The sequence below is a fragment of the Budorcas taxicolor genome, chromosome 1, assembly GCF_023091745.1.
Source record: "Budorcas taxicolor isolate Tak-1 chromosome 1, Takin1.1, whole genome shotgun sequence".
Lineage (NCBI taxonomy): Eukaryota > Metazoa > Chordata > Mammalia > Artiodactyla > Bovidae > Budorcas > Budorcas taxicolor.
In genome coordinates, this window is record NC_068910.1 from 48982265 (window position 1) to 49001048 (window position 18784).

The following is an 18784-nucleotide window of genomic DNA, read 5'->3' on the forward strand; positions in this document are numbered from 1 at the left end:
CAGAGCCTCAGAGCTGGTGCAGGGGTGAAGAGTGTCTCTCGTCATACGAGCCGCAGCCCCGGAGCCGCAGGGTGCACGGCTTCTCCCCGAGCACGCCTTCCACCACCAGCGTGGACTCGTACAGCTCACAGCTCCTATGGGAAGCCAGGGCTCAAATCAGGAGGGGTGCTGGCCCAGGGCTCCGGGGGGGGCAGTGCCAGCCAGGCCGTGGGGGGGCCATACCTGGCGGTGAAGGAAACTTGGAGGGTGACAGAGGTGGGGGGTGCGTTGATCGGTCGTGCCTCCAGCAGCCCACTGCTTGGGGAGACCTTGAAGGCCACGGGGGCCCTATCTGGCTCCTGCTGGCCTGCAGGATGGGGGATGTGGCCGTCAGCGCAGCAATTCCCAGGGGGTCCAGCCCATCAGCACAGGGCCACAGGCCCCTTCCTGGGGGGTCTCGGTCTGGCGGAGTTAGGGAGGAGGGCCTAACACACCTGTCAGCACGGCCCAGTAGCTTCGGCAGCCACTCAGGTTCATGAGGTAGACCTCCCGGACCCGGCCCCGGTTCACGAAGCAGGTGCCAAAGTCCACCCAGCTGGTGGAGAGCTGCAGCTCAGGCACGGCCACCACGGCCCGCAGGGGCACCACCTAGGGACAGAGCCGGCCACCCAGGGGAGCAGCAGGGACATGGGACCCTGCTAGCCCTCCGTGCAGCAGCTTCTGAGGAGCCCACAGGCAGCACCGCCACTGGTGGGAGGCTGCTGGGGGGGGGTTCCAGCAGGAAAGCGACCAGGGAGGCGCCGTCTGCTCCCTTCTCCCCTGATCCAGTGCTGTGGTTTGCGCTCCCTGCCCGGGTCCCCTCCCTGCCTACCCGTCCCCCTTATCCAGCCCTCTGCTCCTCCTGGGCTCTGGGCCCCCTCACCTTTCCCCCTGGCCTCTCCCCTCAGAAGCTTGCGGGGCTGGGGTGTGGAGCCTGTCACAGCCCACAGAACAAGGCCCATGGCTTTCTCACCTGGTGCACACACAGTCCCAGACAAGCCCCAGAGGCGTCCCTCAGCTGCTCACTGTCGGCACTGTCAGGCCATTCCCTTGGACTGGCCCCTTCTTTCTCCATTAAACAATGTGCAGGCTTCACGTGCCACCTCCTCTAGGAAGCCTTCCCTGATATTCCACACTCCAGCACCCCACCTGGCTCTGAGCTCCTGAGGCTGGTAAGGATGGAGATGACCCCATCTCTCCACGTGCCAGACGATCGGGGTCGGGACTCCACCTGAGCAGAGCTCAGCCTGGTGCCCCTCTTTACCATGTGAGCCAGGCTGGGGACTCACCTGGGAGGTCCGGTTGCTGTACTCCAGCAGCAGGTTCTGTGTGAACACCATCTGCTTCTCTCCACTCGGGCTCTGCTGAATGTCCACTCCGGGCAGCATCTGGTCAGCCGGGAGCTTTTGATAGGAGAGCAGCTCCAGGGAGAGCGAGAAGGACACGTTTACCTGAGTAGATTGTGGGCGAGCCGTCACCTGAGGCTGCTGGAGGCAGGCAGCAGCTTGCCCATCTGGGGCTCCACCCTTCCTTCCTGCAGGATCGGCCTGCTGCCCACTCAGCCTGTGACCCAGCATGGCCTGCAGATCCTGCTCTGTGCCCAGCAGGCATCAGGAGCTGAGGGGCCCGAGGAATGGAGCTGTCCTCCCCTCGGGTGACCAGGGCTGTGTGCAAGCCCGCAGGCCCAGGGCAGGCCTGTGTCTGTCCTGAGGGCAGTGAGGGGCCCCAGCTGAGTTTCAAGCATGGGACACGGAGTCAGCTTAGCCTTGTTCAGGGGTCACCCTGGTGGCTGTGGGGCACAGAGTCAGCTTACCCTTGCTCAGGGGTCATCCTGGTGATTGTGGGGAGAGGGCAAAGGTATCACTGAGGCCTCATGGGAGGGGCCTTGGACATGTGGCTCCCAAACCCAGGTCTGTGGACCTAACTCCACAAGTTTACTCAAGGGACCTGTTAGGAATACAGATTCCTAGGCCTCGGCCCTAGCCTTCTCATCTCTGGAGGGAGGGCCTGGGAACAGTGTGCCTTATGTTTATGGAAAGACGGTGATGAAACTCTGCAAGAGGGCAGGTGAGTGGGGAGGGTCTGTGCCACGTGGAGGTGCTCTCAGGACCAGGACGCGGGCAGAGGGGATGAAGGCAGACTGGTGTGTCTAGGGCTCCTGAGTGTGCGCTCTGATAGGTCAGGGCATATCTACATGTGGAGACCCCTGTGCAGAAAGTGTGCTGGACGGTGTGTGTGTGGGAGAGTGTGTGTGTGTGTGGGACGGTGGGGGTGTGTGTGTGGGGGACGGTGTATATGTGCTGGACGGTGTGTGTGTGGGACGGTGAGTGGGGGTGTGTGTGTGTGAGATGATGGGGGTTGGGGGGGTGTGGGACTGTGGATGTGTGTGGCTGTGTGTGTGTGCGTGCGCTGGCTAGTCTTGTCTGTCTGGGGAGTTGGCCCCTGAGTGCTTAGGGCGCGGCGGGGCCTGGATACCACCACTGTCTGTGTCTGAGTGCAGCCCTGGGAGGGTGCCGTGTGGCCGGGCTGTCTGTACATAAACGTGCGGGAACGTGAGAGGAGGGTGGCCCCCGGCCCAGGAGTGTGTGTCCCCCGGCGGGGACCGCAGACGCTGCCACTGACCAGTGTGTTCTCCTGTGGGTGGAGCACCAGCTGCTTGCCCCTCGCTGCCATCTCCTGCTCACCCTCCTGCTTCCGGCCGAGGGCCCGGTGGCTGCGGCTTGCCCCCTCTTGAGAAACGGAGAAGGGCTTGGAGACCAGGAGCCGGAAGTAGTGAGGGATTTCCGTGGTGTTGGTCAACTTCAGGTGGCGGGTGGTCACCAGCTCACTCAGCACCTGGCAACCACAGGAAGGGGGGACTCAGACTGCTAGGCTCTGCCCCCAGAGGGCCGGTGGGGGGCACCCGGGTGACACGGGAGGGCAGGGCGGCCACACACTCACCCCAGCGCAGGGCTGCTTGGGGATGAGGTCACTGGCCTGCTGCCAGAACACCACACTGCCACCGTAGTCCCACTCCACGCTCAGCCTGCCGGCGACAGCCTGGGATGGGCCTTGGGGCCTCACCTGCCCCTGGCCGGCCCCACCCTCCCGTGCCCATCCTCTTGTTCCCAAGGCCCGGGATGGTCCCCAGCAGCGCCCAAGGAGGCTGCTCCCCACCAGGGGAAGGAGGCGGGCCAGGTGGCCCTGTGGACTCACTGCGCCGGCCTGACGTAGCCGTGCAGGTCCAGCCTCATGGGTCCCACGGCAAAGTCCTGCAGGCGGCGCCTCCGGCCCGGAAGCTCCCTCTCCACCTACCAAGCCCAGGCCCCATCACTGGAGTCCTTCCTGAGAGGTGGGGTGGGGTCGGGGGAAGCCCTCCCCAGGCCCAGAGCGCTCACCTCATCGTCCAAGCTCAAGAAGCCCAGGGCATAGCCGACACACTCCACCTTGTGCAGGACGTCGGGGCCCAGCACCACAGGTGTGAAGGAGATGTGGATGGTGCTGCTGCCCCACGCAGGGACCACCTGGCAGGCACAGCAGCCTCAGCGCTGGACGACCGCACCCCAGCCAGCCTCGGTCAGGGGGACGGCTCCCCGAAGCTCCCAGCCCCACCCACTCACCACCTGCTTGGGGCTGATGGAGAACAGGTGGTCAGAGGGCACCCCCTCATGCCCTTGCAGGATGACCGAGATGATCTTCTGGGGGGTGCCGGCACTGGAGCTGCCCTCGGCCTATGGTTAAGGGAGTCGCCGAGGCTCAGTTTGAGTCAAGGGAGTTGCCGAGGCTCAGTCTGAGACCCACTGACCCGGCCCAGCGGCCCACCCACCACTCCTGCTCACAGATGGGGTGGCTTCACGGCTTGACTCAGAGGGACTTGGGGACCAGAAGGAGCCGCTGCTTTCTGGGGTCTCGGGGTATAGGAGGTCGTTCCCAGCATGGTCACGTAGCGGGAAGGGCGGCCCATAGAACACCAGCAGCTCCAGCAGTCGGTCCTCCCTATCCTCTGGAGTGTAGGTCTCCCAGTCCAGGCGGATGTCTGGGGCAGATGCAGGAGAAAGGCGTGAGGAGTAAGCAAAGAGCAGATGACTCCTGCCTGGGGCTCCAGAGGCCACCAGTTCTCCCAGACAGGCTGGTGGGGGCCTTGTTTATCATTGTCACTTCCAGGCAATTCTTGTTTCAAGTCTACAGGCTTATGCCATCGGCTCCATCACCCTTTGTCTTCCGGATTCCAAGACCAGCTTTCATGTCCAAGTGCACAAATCCAGGCCCCCCTGGGCTCTCCCTACAGCTGCTTTTCCTTCTGCTTATTTGCTGACTTCCCGGCTCCTCCCACCCATACAGCCCCTGCCTTCTCCCCTCCATCCTTTAGCTCCCAGCAAGCGGCACAGCGGCTGCTGGCTGAAAGGAAAAGGTGTGCTCTGCAAGTTCTGTCCAGCACCAGGTGAATGTGGCCAGGGCGGGCGTCTGGCCCGGGCACAGTGCAAGACACCAGGTTCTACAGGCAAGGGCAAGTGCTGGCCTCACGGTGGAAGTGGCTCTGACGACCCCCGACTGGCTTGGCCACTCCCCTTGAAGTCCTCTCTCCGTACCTCAGGCCCGCTGGACTCCAGGGTCCAGGCTGTGGGCCATCGGCTGCCCTCCCATCCTGGCCCCCACCTGGCACAGCCTGAAGCAAGAGCCCCAATTTCTCTCATGAGCATCTCACCACAGGAGCTGGAATTATTCAGGCGAAGGATCCGGGTGACTTGGTCTCCTCCAGAGACCCGGGTGCCAAACCTGGAGGCAGGGGACCAGGATCAGCACACACCTCACAGGCCGATTCACCTCAGAGAGGAGGGCCGGGGCTTGGGCAGGGAGGAGGCCCATAGTGGTCTGTCTGCACCCCGGAGTCACAGAGCCCCAGGGCTGGAGGCCAACCCCAACATGACCCCCCAGTGAACTGTGACCCAGGGCTGCTCACTGGCCCAGTCACCCGCCTCCCCACTCTCCAACCACCCTGACCAACCACAGAAACCCCAGTGAGGGGCCCCAAGCACGGCCCTGACCTCGGGCGCCACCGGCTGCTCACTCCTGTCCCCCCAGAGCCCTCTGAGACGTGCAGATCACGGCCATGCCCCTGAGGCCTCTCTCCTCCGGGGTAGTGCTGGCCCAGGGCTTTCATGCTGGGTGACACCAGGTGGCACTGGGCCAGCTGGGCAGCAACGAGCTGGTGTGGCCAGCCGGGATGGAGGCCAGAGGGTTCCAGGGTTAGCGGAGGGGAGGTGGGGAAGGAGCGGTACCTGATGATGGGCTCCCTCTGGGTCTGGTCAGTGGTGTAGTGGGAGGTCCTCTGGGAGCTGATGGGGCAGCCCACCACCGCCATGTGCACCGGGATGACTGCTGGAGGCAAGTCTCCCACCTGCAGACGCACACCAATCCTCTGTCATCCCCTGCTGCCGCCATGTCCCCAAGGCGCCTCATCCCCTCCTCCAGCCAGCCCAGGGTCTCCACGTGTGACCACTGTCTCCCAGCCTGATGGCCTTTGGCCTCTTATGGCTCTTTGGATGAAATTTCTTCATCTTGTAAATGGAAATAGTGATCATTTTCTTTGCTAGTCAAAATCACTTATTTTTAAAAATTTAACATAGACTATATTTCACCCATAATCCTATCCCACGCCACAGCATGACTCACTGTTAGTATTTCAGTTAGAACTGTCTAGACAGACTTGTGTGCATAAAACCGATATAAATGAGGGGCATTCTGGGCATGCTTTCATTTTGGTAATCTTTTTTTTTCCTTTTAACCACATACGATAATTGTACTGATGAAGGTTTACGGCATTGTTGAACTGGCTATGGGAATCCCAGGGTATGGATGTAGCCTAACATTTTATCTGATCTTCTCCTGGTGGACACATGTCTACACTGTCTCCTTTTTCTCCTCCTCTATTATAAACAATGCTGAGAAGAAAAGCCTGGTATGAAACTTGTTTGTTCATGTATCCACTTCTTTCCTTGGGGCAACTTTAAATGTGCATCCCCAGCGCCCTGCACAAGTGCCTCTGAAGGGCACACATTTCCCAGCAGCCCCACTGTGCCCATGGGCCCCCATCCCTGCACCTCCATCGACAATTTTAAACCTTGCTCATCTCACAAATCCAGTATTTCCGGGTGCCTTTCATTCTCACTTCTTTTTCCTTGGCCATGTCATGCAGCTTATGGATCTTAGTTCCCAGAGCAGGGACTGAACTCAGGCCCCCTGCTATGGAAATGCCAAGTCCTAACCACTGGACCACCAGGGTCTTCCCCTTCTTTAGTTAGCAGTGCTGATGAAATACTTTTCATGTTCACTGGCCATCTCCAGCTGTCATTCTTGAACAGCCTATTATGACCCTCTGCCCCTTGAGATGCTTGTGCCATCCACTCTTATTGTTAGTTAAGAACTCTTCGTATATTAAGGTGATCACCACTTGGTCATTGGATAGAGCACAATTTAAAGCAAATAACTACCATAACTCACCTGTCCAATTTACTAAATAGTTGAAAATCTGTGCAATAATTAAACGACATAGGACGTGGAACCTGTTTCACCCCTTCATCCTAAACTAGGCGCTCCCTACTGGGGTGGTCTGCTGTCTTCGTCACCCCTGTACCAGTCCGGGGGCCCACACAGGAACCTGTACATAGAAGGTCTCAGTTCATGCTGAACGACGGAGTCAGTGAATGGGCTGACGGAATGAGCGATGCCCTCACCAAGGCCTGGGTGAGGCTGTGGCTCTGGGAGGCCATGCTGCCTCCACGCGTACTGCCCACTCTGGGTCTCAGACTCTGGCCAGGGCAGGCAGCCCATCTGACTCCTCAGCCCTCCTAAGTATGGTCCCAGCCTCAGGAGGGCCTCATGGGCAAAGACGTGGGTGCTTCTGCTCACGGGACCCTTCCTGCAGGAATCCCAGGGCTGCTGGTCAATGCAGAGGCCCATCCTGGGCTCAGCAGGCATCACCTTTCTACTTGGTGAGACCTGTGAGGCTGAGGGCTGGGTGTCAGAGGAGAGAGAGCCTGCAGGTGGGGGCCAGGGTGGGGGTCCCTGTGCCCCAGGCTGCCTGCCTGCCCGCCCGCCCACACTTACCGTGCAGACGAGACTATCCCAGTACTCCCCCCACATGTTGGCACAGGCAGTGAGGTCGATGCTGAGCTTCTGGTGGGCGCCCAGCACGCCCCGGGAGAGGTGGGGGAAGAAGGCTGCTCCTTTTCCGTGGGACAGCATGCTTTCCATAAACTCTGCAATGAGACCCAGGAATGGTGAGGAAGCCCCCCCCGGGCAGGAAAGAGGTCCCAACCCTTAAGTGTCAGCAAAGCACTGAACCAGACAAGCCACCTGCAGTCTCTCCCTGGTCCACCTAAAGAGACCCTCCTGCAAGCCTGGGGTCCAGGGTCCAGCTCTCTCACCGCCATGAGGCCAAGTAGGAGCCCTCACTCCTAAGCCACCAGCCACCATCCATCCCAAATCAAAGCCAGACCCTGTGCATAGACCCTCTTCCTTAGCAAGAAGGTGGCCATGTTCTAAAGAGCGGGGGCTGTTCGGTGGAAGCCATGGCCACCTCAGGGACCTGGCTAGAAAGGACGCTGAGGAGTGACTCTGGCCAGGGTCCCCTTCCTGCAGCAGGTGGCCCACATCCTCAAAGGCCCCACAAAACCCTGCTCTGGCCGGGCCTGGGCTCTTACCCCACTGCTCACGCTTGGCCAAGAGCTCTCGCATCCGTGCCGTCTTCAGCAGGGCGGGAGGCATGTCGGGGCTTGACAAGAGGGGTACGGAAATCGCATCAAGCCATCTAGGCCCTCAACCAGACCTCAGCCATCTCCCCAGGCAACCAGCATCCCCCTCCCCCCGCCCCCCCCCCGGCTTTCCAACAGAGGAAGGTGGCCCTGCTTCTCCTCCCATGGAGAGCCGGTCAGGGCTCCTCTTCACCTCCACCCGTGGTCTTCGATCCCTCGGCACCCCACCAGCTGAAGCATCTCAGCGGCAGGCTGCCTGCCAGTCTTAACAAAATCAGGAGTGCTCGAGGGCAGGGACCCCTGACCCGCAGGCTCTGTGCCCTGGTGACCCCAGGATGCAGACCCAGTCCAGACTCCCAGCCTTTGCCCAGCCTTCTGCAATAGGCCGTCTCCAGTCTCCTGCGGACATCTATCCCGCCACTGCACATGCTAACTTTCTGCAGTTGACAAATTCATGGCTAAGGAACTGTTTGTGGCAGCCCCCACCCCCAGCAGTCCGAAGTTGCCCCCCACTCTCCCTACCTTAGGAGACCTGAGGGGAGGTGTCTACAGTGCGGTGCTGGCAAGCTGAGCTAACTTCTGGGATATAAATACTCCCAATGGGATTGATTGCAAGCTACAGCTTTGCAGCGTGCCTCACTCCCCCTCTGGCCACGGTTGCCTCCACCTACAGTAACTTCCTCATCTGAGGGCGCAGGACCGCCTGATCTATCCAAAGCCCTTGCCTTGGCAGCCCAGGCTACTAGAAGGGGCCACACGCCCCGCTTTCGTCTCAAGGCCTGGGAGGCGGGCAGGCAGGGCCCCCTACTCCTTGTGTTTCTCCACGTCTACCTGCGGACACCCTCCTCCGGCGACTCACACCTGCCGAAGCCATAAGGAGGCCCAGCGGGGCAACCCCGGGCTGCGTCCTCCCCGAGAACAGTCACTGAAAACAACTGGACTCACGGACTGGGTTTCTGGCTCAGGCTGTTCACAGGGCTCCCGAAGTACTCAAACTCGAGAGTGAAAGGGGTCTGTATTGGGGAGCAGTTGGTCAGGAAGAGCTGGCGGTTCACGTGGGTCCGCAGTGGCACTGATGAGCCGAAGTCCAGGTGGAGTGTCTCGGGGTGGCCCGGCCACAGCTCTGTGCTGGGAGCACTGCCCAAGCCCGTGGGCACCAGTTACATGCCACCCTCAGCCCTGCCCGGCCGGCCACCTCGGGCTGGAGGTGCCCAGCTGACCCAAAACCAGGCTTTAAGCCCTCCTCGCGAAGCCAGCCACCCCACAGATGCACCCTCCATGCCAAGACGCGTGTCCCCCACCACCAGCTCTCCCAGGCCAGGGGCAGGCTGGCGTGTCTCCCAGCTGCCCACAGCCCTCTCCCTTGCTGTTCCCCACACCATGGACGCCTGGCCTCTGGCATACGGAGAACGACCACCCAGAGGGCAGGGATGGGGCGGGGAGGGGTCTCTCCCCACAGAGTCTGTGAGGGGTCTTCTCCTGGCTGTGGGAATCAACTGAGAGAGGCTGGTCCGACAGCGAGGCTGGTCCGACAGCGAGGCCGCTCCTCTGAATGGCTGCCCCAGCCCCCAGGCCCAGCCCTGGGCTCACCTGTCATCACTCTCCTCCTTAGAGACGCCGATGGCTACCTGCAGTCCCCGGGGTCTCCCTGAGATGCCCAGAACCAGTGGCTCCCTCATGCCTGACACATCACAAGGGAGGGCCAGGTCGGTCACCGCTTCCTGTAGGAAAGGTCACCAGGGGCGTGTCACTGTGGGTAAGACCCAGGGTGGGCCTTGGCAGAAGGGCCTCAGATGGCCTCCTGCAGCACAGGAGGCAGCCGGGAGGGTTCAACCCAAAGGCTTTGTCCAGGCTCATCTCTGTGGAAGGGCTCCCAACCCCTCCAATGGGCCACCATCCCCAGACCCTCAGGAGGCCTGGCCCCTTCCTCAATGCTCCTGGCTGTGACTTGGCTCCCAACATCTGGGCATGCTCGCCTGAAGGAGACCCCCGCCAAGCGGATCTCGTGAGAAGCTGCACATTTATTCCAATGAAGCTGCTATCACAGAAGTCAAACCCTTCCTGCGTGAGGTGTGCTCTGGGTCAGCCCAGGGCCTACTCATCTGTGACCCTCGAGCGCAGACTCAGCTGTGCAAGAAAGCCTACGTCTCCATGCTCCCCACAGAGGTACTGGGACCTGGGTCTGTGAGTCCCTGTGAGGAAGAAGCTTCTTTTTCCACAAGAACTACAAACGGATAGCTGGTAACCCTCCAAGGACGGAGCACGTTCTGCCCGATGGCCTTCCTGTGGGCTGAACCCAGGAGAAGCTGTGTCCTTCTTCTGAGGAACCGGGGCACTGCTCAGATGCCCCTGGGGTACCCAGCACAGGGGCATCTCTGGGCAGGTGGAAAGGTGGGCCCACCTGTGCCACAGAGGATGGCTGGCGAGGGCTAAGGGTGGTGCTCAAGAGTTTCAGGGCCCATCCCAGCCTGCTCCAGCCTTCCTGACCCTGTGTTCCTAGAGAGCAGGCCCAGCAGGAATGGAGCCCCAGACCCCAATGCAAGAAATCTGTTCCCTGCTTGGCCCAGGACAGGGGTCTGAGGCAGACCTCCCGGCTGGCATGGATGTAGACAGCCGGGGGCCTCCCCAGGCAATGCAGCCCCTGGCTTCACACTCACCAGGGTATGCGCAGTCAACTCCAGGCTGAGCTGGCGCTCCTCGCTGGGGCCCAGCGTGCCACGTCTCGGGGAGACTTTCACTGTGCAGACATCTGCTTGGAGCCCCAGGAGCTGGCAGACACACAGGCAGGTCAGGGGCTGGGCTTCCAGGATGGACCTGGGTCCTGACAGAGGGATCAGGACCGCTGCATGCTTTGGGGACGCTGCTGACTAGGGTCCCTCAGTGAGCCCAGCAGGGCATGGTGCTCCCAGGTGGGGATAAACCACAGGTCCCTTCTCCTCTCCTTGCCCATGCTAGATGGACCTCACACCTGTCAGGAGGTTCCCTGGACTTAACAAAAGGCTGCCCTTGGAGGCCCAGGGTGATGGGGAACAGTGGGTAGCTAGTTCTGATGCATGGAGACATGGCCTCATCTCCCCTGGCACACGGGGCAGGCTACAGAGTCGGCCCCCGGAGGCAGTGATCTGTTCTGGGTGGTGTCTGGGGGGCAGGATGCCCCTCAACATGGGCCTCTGGGGTTGAGAGCTGCAAGGGTGGGGCCCAACAGAGTGGGCTCGTGTACCTTGCCCCAGTGGAAGTGGGTGGGCAGGAGCGTGCCATTGATGAGTGTGATGGCCATCTTGGTGGGCACGCCCAGGTAGAGGTTGGGGACCTCCGCCTGGCTGCTCTGCAGGTACACGTAGGGCTCCTGCACCTCAGCATACACGGGAAGGTGGCTGGAACACGGGGGATAAAAGGCATACTCATCAGAAAAGAAGTAAAACCTACCCATATGCATATGACATGACCGTCTTTGTAGAAAATCCCAAAGAATCTATAATAAAAACTCTTGGAACTAATGAGTGAGTCAGCAAAGTGACGGGCTAAAAATCAACATATAAAAATCAATGACATTTTTTTTGGCTGCATCAGGCGGCTTGTGAGATTTTGTAGTTCCCCGACCAGGGATAGAACCTGCTGAGCCCCCAGCAGTGAAACAGTGTAGAGTTTTAACTACCGGACCGCAAGGAATTCCAAACTCGATCACATGTTTACAAGCTAACAAGGAATATGTAGAAACAGAAGTTAAAAGTATAATCCCACTGACAATTACTCAAAAAAGTGAAACAGCCAAATCTCTAATTAAACACATACAGAACTTGTGTGCTGAAAACTACGAAATGCTGATGAAAGAAAGCGAAGATGACAATAAACAGAGAGGCATAAATCACAATCACATATTAACAGACTCAACATATATGTCCGTTCTCCCAAAAATGATCTATTAGGTTTAACACAGTTCTTATCAAACTCCTAGCCATGATTTTTGTAGATATAGACAAGTTTATTTGAAAATTTATACAGAAAGATAAAGGATACAGACTGAAGATTAATAGAGTAGGAAATTAGTCTACTGGATAGTAAGACTTCCTCTACAGCTATATCAATCAAGGGACTGTGTTGCTGGTAGGGAGATACAGAGCAAATCAATGGAACAATGTTAAAAAACCTAGAAACAGACCTGCCCAAATATGTCTGAGGGTGTTTTTTTCCTTATGTAAGGAATGGGGATAACATGTATTTTTCTTTTAATTTTTTATTTTGAAATAACTGTATATTCCCATACAGGTGTAACAACAGCAACAACAACACAAAGGGATCCAAGTATACGCTTCACCCGACTTCCCAACAGTAACAGCTTGCATAATGACGGCACCACGTCACAAGCAGGAGACGGAGACCGAGATGGATCCAGTCCAGCAGTCTTATTCGGACCCCACGAAGCTGACATGCACTAATCTGTATTTGCCTCTGCACAATTTTATCACATGTAGATACCCGTGACACCACCACAGTCGAGACATAGAATAGTTCTGTCACAAGGATGTCTTCATGCTATCTTTTCTTTTCTTAACTTTCTCCCCAGATCCATTTTTTTGCCGTAAGTTCCTGAGTTTTGTTCACTTTGTTCAATAATTAAGGACAAAAAAGCCTCTGCCATCTAAGTCACCCTGGCAATCTTCAAGAGTATCAGATAAGAATGGACTTGAAGACTCCACATTTCCAATGCAGAGGGCACAGGTTCAGTCCTCATTGGGGAAGATCCTACATGCTGCAAGGTGCAGCCAAAAAGTGAAAAAAAAAAAAAAAAAAAAATCAGAAGAAAAGAATATCAAATAAGAAAAAATTTGTCCCTGTAAAAGCTGTAAAATATCTTTGAAAATGAGGCTTAACTGCAGTTATAAATACAAACATCTAACTACAGAGTCCCAAAATACATGAAGCAAAAAATGACAGCACTGAAGGGAGAAATTGACCATTCAAAAATAATGGTTAGATGGCCGGGCAAAAAGCACATGAAAAATAACTCACTAATTATTAGGGAAATGCAAATCAAAACTACAATAAGGTATCACCAGTCAGAAAGGTCAAAAAGTCTACAAACAGTAAATTGCTAGAGAGGGCGTGGAGAAAAGGGTATGCTGTCGATAGGAATGGAGCCTGGCAGAGCCATGGGGGAGGCCACTTAAGAAACTAAAAACAGAACGGCCACATGATCCTGCAATCCCACTAGGGCTGCAGAAAACCGTGATTCAGAAAGATACACGCAACAGGAAGGACATGGAAGTGAACTAGATGTCTGTCAAGAGGAGTGATGGCAATGCAGCCCACGTACACAGGACAATGGTACTCAGCCACAGAAAGGACGAAGTCGTGCCGTCTGCAGCAACACGGATGCGAGAGACGGTCCTACCGAGTGAAGTAAGGCAGACAGTGAAGGAAGAATACATGACATTGCTTACAGGTGAAATCTAAAAAAATAGACTACAAACGAATTTATTTACAGAACAAAAGTAGAGTCACAAACGTAGGAAGCAAGGTTAGCAGGGGATAAGGGGTGGGGGATAACTGGGAGACTGCGACTACTATGGATAAAACAGGTAACTGGTAAGACCTGCTGTACAGCACAGGGACCTCTACTCAGTACTCTGTAATAGCCTACACGGGGAAAGAGCCTACAAAGGGAAGAGTGGACATATGTATAACTGATTCACTTTGCTGTATACCTGAAATTAACACAACACTGTAAATGTGAATATTCCAATAAAAATTCAAAACAATAAAGATCAGAGATTTCAAAACGTCATTTTAAACAGTGGACAGAACAGGGAGCTCCTTAGTGGTCGAGTGGTTAGGACTCTGTGCTTTCACTGCTGAGGGCTCAGGTTCAATACCTGGATGGGGAAATTAGATCCCACAAATTGCACGGTGTGGCCAACAATAAATAAATAAATGAAAATATGTGTAAATTAAACAACACACTCCCAAATAAGCACGAAGTCAAATAAGAAATAAAATTTGGGTTTAAAATACAAAAATCAGCGTAAAATACTACATTAATTTACAAAAAGGACAAAGGACATGGTCATTTCAAACAATGCAGAAAATACAGTCAATGAAATCTAACATTCTTTCATGAGGAAAACCAGCAAACTAGAAGGAAACTTCCTCAACCTGAAAAAGGATACCTACAAAAAGCCTACAGTTAATATTGGACTTAAAGGTAAAGACTGTTTTCCTTTTAAGATAAGGAACAAGGTAAGGATGTCCAGACACTGACTTCATCTGTGTATTTTAGAACTAGGGTGAAGATTCCCACTCTTGCCTCTTCCATTCAACACTGAAAGTGAAAGTGAAGTCACTCAGTCATGTCCGACTCTTTGTGAGTCCATGGACTGTAGCCTACCAGGCTCCTCCCTCCATGGGATTCTCCAGGCAAGAGTACTAGAGTGGATTGCCATTTCCTTCTCCAGGGAATCTTCCCAACCCAGGGATCAAACCCGGGTCTCCCGCATTCCAGGCAGATGCTTTAACCTCTGAGCCACCAGGGAAGCCCACTGAACTGGAATATTATTAGGTCCATTAGGCAGGAAAAAGAAAAGAAATGCAGATGTAAAATTATCTCTAAATGCAGATGACACAATCTTCTATTTAGAAAACCATTAGAAGTAACATATCAGCAAGGTTATAGGGTACAAGGTCAAAATACAAAAAACTATTTGTATTTCTACACACTAGCAATGAATAATCATAAAGTATGATTAAGAAGGCTCCATATCCAAAAGCATCAAAAATGACACAATCCTTAGAAATAATTTTAACAAAAAAGTATAAGACTTATACACTGAAAATTACAAAACATCACTGAAAGAAATGAAAAACCTAAATAAATGGAAAGACATTTTCCTGTTAAAGGATGGGAAGACTTAATATTGTCAGGAGGGCAATACTTCCCAGATCAGACATGCAGATTCAATGTACTCCCTATTAAAATCCCAGCTAGGTCTTTGTAGACACTGATAAACTGCTTCTAAAATGCATACAGAAATTCAAAGGACCCAGAATAGCCAAAACAATCTTGAGAAAGAGAAATGAAGTTGCAAAATTCATACTTCTTGATTTCAAAACTAACTCAAAATGGATCAGAGACCTAAAAATAAGAGCTAAAACTATAAAACTCTTAGAAGAAAACATGTGAGTAAATCTTTCGGACATTAGGCGGTGGTTTCACAGGTATAACACCAAAAGCATAAGCCACAAAAGAGAAAAGTTCATAAACTGGGAATTCACCAAAATTAAAACCTTCCGTGCTTCCAAGTACACCATCAAGAAAGTGAAAAGAGGGACATGCCTGGTCGTCTACTGGTTAAGACTCTGCCTGCCGATGCAGGGGACATAGATTCACTCCCTGGTTTGGGAAAATCCCACATGCCGTGGGGCAACCAGGCCCCTGCAAGCTCATGTGCCCAGAGCCCGTGCTCCACAGCGAGAGAAGCCGCTGCTGCAAGGGGCCTGAGCCCTGCAACAGCGAGCAGCCCCCGCCCGCTGTGACTAGAGGAAACCCGCGCACAGCAACGGAGACCCAGCACACCTGAAAATAAGCTAATATATCACACACACACACACACACACACACACACACACACAAACAAGTGAAAAGACAATTCTCAGAATGGGAGAAGAGACTTGAAAATCATATATCTAATAAGAGACCAAGCCAGGCTTCAGCAATACTTGAACCATGAACTTCCTGATGTTCAAGCTGGTTTTAGAAAAGGCAGAGGAACCAGAGATCAAACTGCCAACATCTGCTGGATCATGGAAAAAGCAAGAGAGTTCCAGAAAAACATCTATTTCTGCTTTATTGACTATGTCAAAGCCTTTGACTGTGTAGATCACAATAAGCTGTAGAAAATTCTGAAAGAGATGGGAATACCAGACCACCTGACCTGCCTCTTGAGAAACCTGTATGAAGGTCAGGAAGCACCAGTTAGAACTGGACATGGAACAACAGACTGGTTCCAAATAGGAAAAGGAGTACGTCAAGGCTGTATATTGTCACCCTGCTTACTTAACTTATATGCAGAGTACATCATGAGAAATGCTGGGCTGGAAGAAGCACAAGCTGGAATCAAGATTGCCGGGAGAAATCTCAATAACCTCAGATATGCAGATGACACCACCCTTACGGCAGAAAGTGAAGAGGAGCTAAAAAGCCTCTTGATGAAAGTGAAAGAGGAGAGTGAAAAAGTTGGCTTAAAGCTCAACATTCAGAAAATGAAGATCATGGCATCCGATCCCATCACTTCGTGGGAAATAGATGGGGAAACAGTGGAAACAGTGTCAGACTTTATTTTGGGGGGCTCCAAAATCACTGCAGATGGTGACTGCAGCCATGAAATTAAAAGACGCTTACTCCTTGGAAGAAAAGTGATGACCAACCTAGATAGCATATTCAAAAGCAGAGACACTACTTTGCCGACTAAGGTCCGTCTAGTCAAGGATATGGGTTTTCCAGTGGTCATGTATGGATGTCAGAGTTGGACTGTGAAGAAGGCTGAGCGCCAAAGAATTGATGCTTTTGAACTGTGGTGTTGGAGAAGACTCTTGAGAGTCCCTTGGACTGCAAGGAGATCCAACCAGTCCATTCTGAAGGAGATCAGCCCTGGGATTTCTTTGGAGGGAATGATTCTAAAGCTGAAACTCCAGTACTTTGGCCACCTCACGCGAAGAGTTGACTCACTGAAAAGACTCTGATGCTGGGAGGGATTGGGGGCAGGAGGAGAAGGGGACGACCGAGGATGAGATGGCTGGATGGCATCACTGACTTGATGGACGTGAGTCTGAGTGAACTCCCAGAGTTGGTGGACAGGGAGGCCTGGCGTGCTGTGATTCATGGGGTCTCAAAGAGTCGGACACGACTGAGCGACTGAACTGAACTGAATAAGAGACATGTATATAAAGAGAACACTTAACCTAAAAAAAAGAAAAAGAATACCTTTATCTCAATAACAAAAAGACAAAGAACCCTATTTTTAAAAAATGAGCAAAGAACTCAAGAGATAGTTCTCCAAAGAGGATCTACAAGTGGCCAGTAAGCTCCTGAAAGATGCTAAGCATTATGTGCCATAAGGGAAATTCAAATCAAATCCTCAGTGAAATATCACTTCACACACGGGATGAGTACCATTAAAGAACTGTTGTTGTTTAGTCGCTAAGTTGTGTCTTTTGCAACCCCAAGGACTGCAGCTCACCATACTCCTCTGTCCATGAGATTTTCCAGGCAAGAATACTACGGTGGATTGCCATTTCTTTCTCCAGGGGATCCTCCTGACCCAGGAATCGAACCCACGTCTCCTACACTGGCAGGCGGATTCTTTACCACTGAGCCACCAGGGCAGTCCACCATTAAAGGAGAGATGGTCACAAGTATGGCTGAGGAAGAGAAGGAGTACGAGAGCAGAGTGGAGAAGGAGGGACAGTGGGTTGGGATTGGCAGCTATCATATTTGCCCCGTGTATCATTATTATAATGAGATATATTATAATGTTAACATCATGACCTACTTGTGGAAAATTCTGAACAAAGAACAAGGAAGCAAATATGCTATTCCAATGAGGAAAAAAAACTAAAAGAAAGGTTAAGTGATAAAACAGAGAACAAAACTATTACTTAAGACCCCTGGAGAAGGCCAAGCAGAGATCCCTTGATGCAGCACGCAGGGCAGGGTGGGCTGAGGGGAGAGAGCCGGGAGGTATAACTACAGGCGTGCTGGGAGATCAGTGCAGCTGGTTCGGCCAGGTTAGCTCCCAGAGTTCAGGCATTATGCTGTGGCAGACTGGTAAATCCTGCAGCAGGATTTCCCCCACCCCCACCCTCGATGAAGAAGGTAGATGTGGCCCTGGAGAGAGGTCCCTGCAGATCCTGCGGTAACACTGGGGTTCCAACCTGTTTTACACAGAAAACCACCCAAAGAGATCTTGTTTATGAAGGAAGGAAGGGGCTGACTTGTGAAGCTGGCCAGTGTGGGTTTCCCTGACTGCTTGTCCTGCGTTGTCTTTCTCAAAGGCCCCTTCCTCTAAGGTTATTCCGGAAGCCCTGAGGCTACTCACACACACACTTCAGTCCTGGGAGGAGGACGCCTTCCACTCCTATACCCACTTACCCAGAGGAATCTGATACCACCAGCTCCTTATGCAAACCAACTTCCTCCTCCAGAAAGGCAGGAGTGGGCAGCCAAGGATTCTCAGATGTAGAAGAAAAACCCAAAACCAAAGGATTCCAAACCAAAATGTGAGGAAACACAAAAAGAGGGCTTTGTAAGACACTGACAGACAGAGAGATATATCCACTTGAATGCAGAGTTCCAAAGAATAGCAAGGAGAGATAAGAAAGTCTTCCCCGGTGATCAGTGCAAAGAAATAGAGGAAAAGAACAGAATGGGAAAGACTAGAGATCTCTTCAAGAAAATCAGAGATACCAAGGGAACATTTCATGCAAAGATGGGCTCGATAAAGGACAGAAATGGTAGGGACCTAACAGAAGCAGAAGATATTAAGAGGAGGTGGCAAGAATGAACAGAACTATACAAAAAACATCTTCATGACCCAGATAACCATGATGGTGTGATCACTCACCTAAAGCCAGACATCCTGGAATACAAAGTAAAGTCGACCTTAGGAAGCATCACTATGAACAAAGCTAGTGGAGGTGATGGAATTCCAGTTGAGCTATTTCAAATCCTAAAAGATGATGCTGTGAAAGTGTTGCACTCAATATGTCAGCAAATTTGGAAAACTCAGCAGTGGCCACAGGACTGGAAAAGGTCAGTTTTCATTCCAATCCCAAAGAAAGGCAATGCCAAAGAATGCTCAAACTACCGCACAATTGCACTCATCTCACAAGCTAGTAAAGTAATGCTCAAATTTCTCCAAGCCAGGCTTCAGCAATATGTGAACCATGAAATTCCAGATGTCCAAGCTGGTTTTAGAAAAGGCAGAAGAACCAGAGATCAAATTGCCAACATCCACTGGATCACCAAAAAAGCAAGAGAG

At 53.3% G+C, this 18784-nt stretch overlaps 1 protein-coding gene across 1 annotated transcript in view; it reads right to left on the minus strand.

Moving 5' to 3' along the window:
- Positions 1–7: 7 nt before the first annotated feature.
- DLEC1 (DLEC1 cilia and flagella associated protein) overlaps positions 8–18784 on the minus strand; it is an 88312-nt gene continuing 69535 nt past the window's right edge. The window contains exons 20-37 of the mRNA XM_052641560.1: positions 10972–11125; positions 10409–10519; positions 9342–9472; positions 8697–8888; positions 7701–7771; positions 7105–7256; positions 5277–5395; positions 4703–4773; positions 3837–4033; positions 3618–3728; positions 3396–3521; positions 3214–3308; positions 2959–3043; positions 2641–2853; positions 1308–1469; positions 474–627; positions 223–346; positions 8–134 (exon numbers count right to left, since the gene is read on the minus strand). Coding sequence (XP_052497520.1) covers positions 8–134; positions 223–346; positions 474–627; positions 1308–1469; positions 2641–2853; positions 2959–3043; positions 3214–3308; positions 3396–3521; positions 3618–3728; positions 3837–4033; positions 4703–4773; positions 5277–5395; positions 7105–7256; positions 7701–7771; positions 8697–8888; positions 9342–9472; positions 10409–10519; positions 10972–11125 — 2395 coding nt within the window. The remainder of the gene's footprint in view (positions 135–222; positions 347–473; positions 628–1307; positions 1470–2640; positions 2854–2958; positions 3044–3213; positions 3309–3395; positions 3522–3617; positions 3729–3836; positions 4034–4702; positions 4774–5276; positions 5396–7104; positions 7257–7700; positions 7772–8696; positions 8889–9341; positions 9473–10408; positions 10520–10971; positions 11126–18784) is intronic.